The sequence below is a fragment of the Diaphorina citri genome, unplaced genomic scaffold, assembly GCF_000475195.1.
Source record: "Diaphorina citri unplaced genomic scaffold, Diaci psyllid genome assembly version 1.1 scaffold8491, whole genome shotgun sequence".
Classification (NCBI taxonomy): Eukaryota; Metazoa; Arthropoda; class Insecta; order Hemiptera; family Psyllidae; genus Diaphorina; species Diaphorina citri.
The window spans coordinates 1-2,901 of record NW_007385866.1 but is presented as its reverse complement, the minus strand read 5'-3'; the positions used below and the strand labels follow the sequence as shown (position 1 = coordinate 2,901).

The window sequence follows — 2,901 nt, the reverse complement described above, 5'->3', positions numbered from 1 at the left end:
TTTGGTGAGATGGTTAATAATGACGATAAAGAGAAGGGGACTCAGTACTGACCCCTGATGAACTCCATACTTCACTAGAAACTCAGAGGAAACTCCCGTTGTACATCTAATTTGTTTTTGACTTTGATGGTAAATATCTTGTATCAGTCGCACATATTCCTCGGGTGTATTTTGGGCTCTCAGTGACTCCCAAATCAGCTCTCTGGGTACAAGGTCGAATGCCTTTTCAAGGTCGATGAAGACCATGTGTAGATCCTTTCCAGAATCTCTGTATTTTTCGACCAAAATCCTGACGGTCTGGATAGCATCTGTTGTCGATTTTCCTGGAACGAACCCGCACTGATTTTCATCTACCTGAACTATGTTTCTCAATCTTTTCTCTAATATTCTTTCATAGATTTTAAGTGTATGTGACATCAAACTGATTCCTCGATAGTTTTCACACTTTCTTGAATCTCCTTTATTTTTGAAAAAGGGTAAGGTAAAACTTTTTCGAAAGCTATCGGGCATTGTTGCACCTTCCAGCATCTTATTTAGCAATTCACACAGCCATATTCTCCCAATTTCATCACACATTTTCCAGAATTCCGATGGTATCTGATCAGGACCAACTGCTTTGCCTTTCTTCGAGGTTTTAACTGCCGTCACTACTTCTTCTAGAGTTATTGCTTCAATTGGTCCAAATCTTGGCTTTTCGTTGTTACTGGTTTTCTTGAGATTTCCTTCATTCAACAATTTCTCGTAATACTCCTTCCATCGTTTACAGATGTCTGATTCTTTCGTCATAAGTTTTCCGTTCTCATCCTCTATGTATTTTGGTGCTCTTATAGCTTTAGCTCTTTCTCTTCTCTGTGCTGCAATTTTAAAGATCTTATGTGGTTCTTCTGGTTTAAGCAACTCATCACAAAGCTTTTCTTTGGCTTCATCTTGTGCTTTTGCTACTATCCTCTTGGAAATTTTCTTCTCGATCTTGTAGGCCCACCTTAAATTTTCTTTCAATTCTTCATTTGTTTCCTTTGCCCATTTCTTGTAAGCTTCTTTCTTCTTCTTTATTGCTTCTTTGACATCACTGTTCCACCACCATGTTTCTTTCTCCGTCTTCAATTTCCCTTTGGAAGTACCAAGATGTGACCGTGCTTCAGTAGTGCAGGTTCTCTCAAACTCTTTCCACATTTCATCGGCATTGTTATTTTCTCATCACAAAGCTTTTCTTTGGCTTCATCTTGTGCTTTTGCTACTATCCTCTTGGAAATTTTCTTCTCGATCTTGTAGGCCCACCTTAAATTTTCTTTCAATTCTTCATTTGTTTCCTTCAGTGGGTAGATTGAACCATTTAATTTTTTCTACTGGTTTTGCTGTATCTTTTTGTTTTGAGGTTCTTTCTAGCTGCAGTTCTAGGAGCAATAATCTGTGTTGATGTACCACAGCTTCACCAGGAATTACTTTACAATCCATCATATTCTTTTTCAAAGCATTGCTGCAAATCCAAAAGTCTATTTGTGTAGCTGTTCTACCACTCCTGTATGTGATAAGGTGTTCTTCTTTCTTCTTAAAGCGGGTGTTAGCCAAGGTTAATTCATATGCAGCAGCCATATCAAGCAATTTTTCTCCAGCATCATCTCGAGATCCGTATCCAAATCCACCATGGCTCTGTTCATGATCTTCATTTGTTTGGCCAACATGTGCATTCATATCAGCTCCAATCATTGTGTATTCATTTTCGGGGATATTACTCAGTACGTCTTCTAACTTCTCGTAAAATTCACTTTTTTCATCTTCACTGCATCCAACTTGTGGTGCATATGCACTTACAATGTTGTATATTTTATCCAAGATTTCAATTGATTTTACTTTCATGTAATGATTTAAAATCAAGACTAGAGCCTATTCTCCCTTTATTCACTTCTCGTAAAATTCACTTTTTTCATCTTCACTGCATCCAACTTGTGGTGCATATGCACTTACAATGTTGTATATTTTATCCAAGATTACAATTTTGACTATCAGTATTCTGTCAGTCACTCCGGTTATTTTCACTACATTTTCTTGGTACTTTTTTTCAATGATGACTCCCACTCCATTTCTCTTGTTTGTTTTTCCATAATAATACAACTTGTAATCTTGGCAATCTGTTTCTAGGTATCTGCTTTTGTTTTCGTTAGTGTTTTGCCACTTGGTTTCTTGTACACAAGCAATATCAATGTGTCTTCTTCTCATTACATCTGCAATTTCTTTACTTTTCCCCGTCATTGAACCGATGTTCCATGTGCTGATTCGTATTTTGAGTTTCTTCCTCTGCGAACAAGGAATTTGTTTATCTTGTTTCTTCACTTCACTCGGCCCTGGAATCCTCCGAGTAAGCCCTGAACTGGGTTCAAGCCCTGGATCAGCAAAGATGTTGTCTCTGGTGCCAGGCAGGGTAGTGCTATTTTGCGATGTGTTTTCCATGAAGAGACAAGAAGGTTTGACTTGGGGTTTTTACTTGCCGACGGTCGTCCAACACAAAACCTTGGAGAAAGGGAAAGGAAAGCTAAGGAGAAGAGTTTGACTAGTTTAGTCAGATATAGAAGAAAGAAAGCAGTACAAAGACGAAGAACTACTGCCTAGTGGAACAGACTCTAGATGCTTAGAAGGGTAGAGGAGGGCACCTAGAGAGGCTGACTTCAACAGTTTCCTGTTGCCGATGGGGTCGCCACATCCCTACGTGAAACTTAGTACCGGGTACTTAGTACCGTGAAACTTAAACTTAGTACCGGTTACTTAGTACCGGGGTACTCTCATTAATATTGTTGGCATTTGTTGTGAGTGGGAAGATCTACATAAGACAAAGGAAAGATCAAGAGATAGATAGAAAGAATTGTGTAGGAACCTTATTATACCTCATACCTACTTATTTCTCGT

At 38.6% G+C, this 2,901-nt stretch overlaps 3 protein-coding genes across 3 annotated transcripts; all 3 read right to left on the bottom strand.

Moving 5' to 3' along the window:
* Positions 1 to 518: 518 nt before the first annotated feature.
* Positions 519 to 1,173, bottom strand: LOC103522431 (the record flags this gene model as incomplete). The annotated part of the gene is made up of 1 exon (XM_008487534.1): positions 519 to 1,173. A coding segment is annotated over exon 1 (655 nt), but the record flags the coding sequence as incomplete, so codon positions are not given.
* A 126-nt stretch (positions 1,174 to 1,299) lies between these two features.
* Positions 1,300 to 1,857, bottom strand: LOC103522430 (craniofacial development protein 2-like). The gene has a single exon (XM_008487533.1). It carries the CDS (start codon positions 1,855 to 1,857, stop codon positions 1,300 to 1,302), a length of 558 nt encoding a protein of 185 aa, XP_008485755.1.
* Positions 1,858 to 1,899: 42 nt separating this feature from the next.
* Positions 1,900 to 2,448, bottom strand: LOC103522429. The gene has a single exon (XM_008487532.1). The coding sequence runs from the start codon at positions 2,446 to 2,448 to the stop codon at positions 1,900 to 1,902; it is 549 nt and encodes a 182-aa protein (XP_008485754.1).
* Between the last annotated feature and the right edge of the window lie 453 nt (positions 2,449 to 2,901).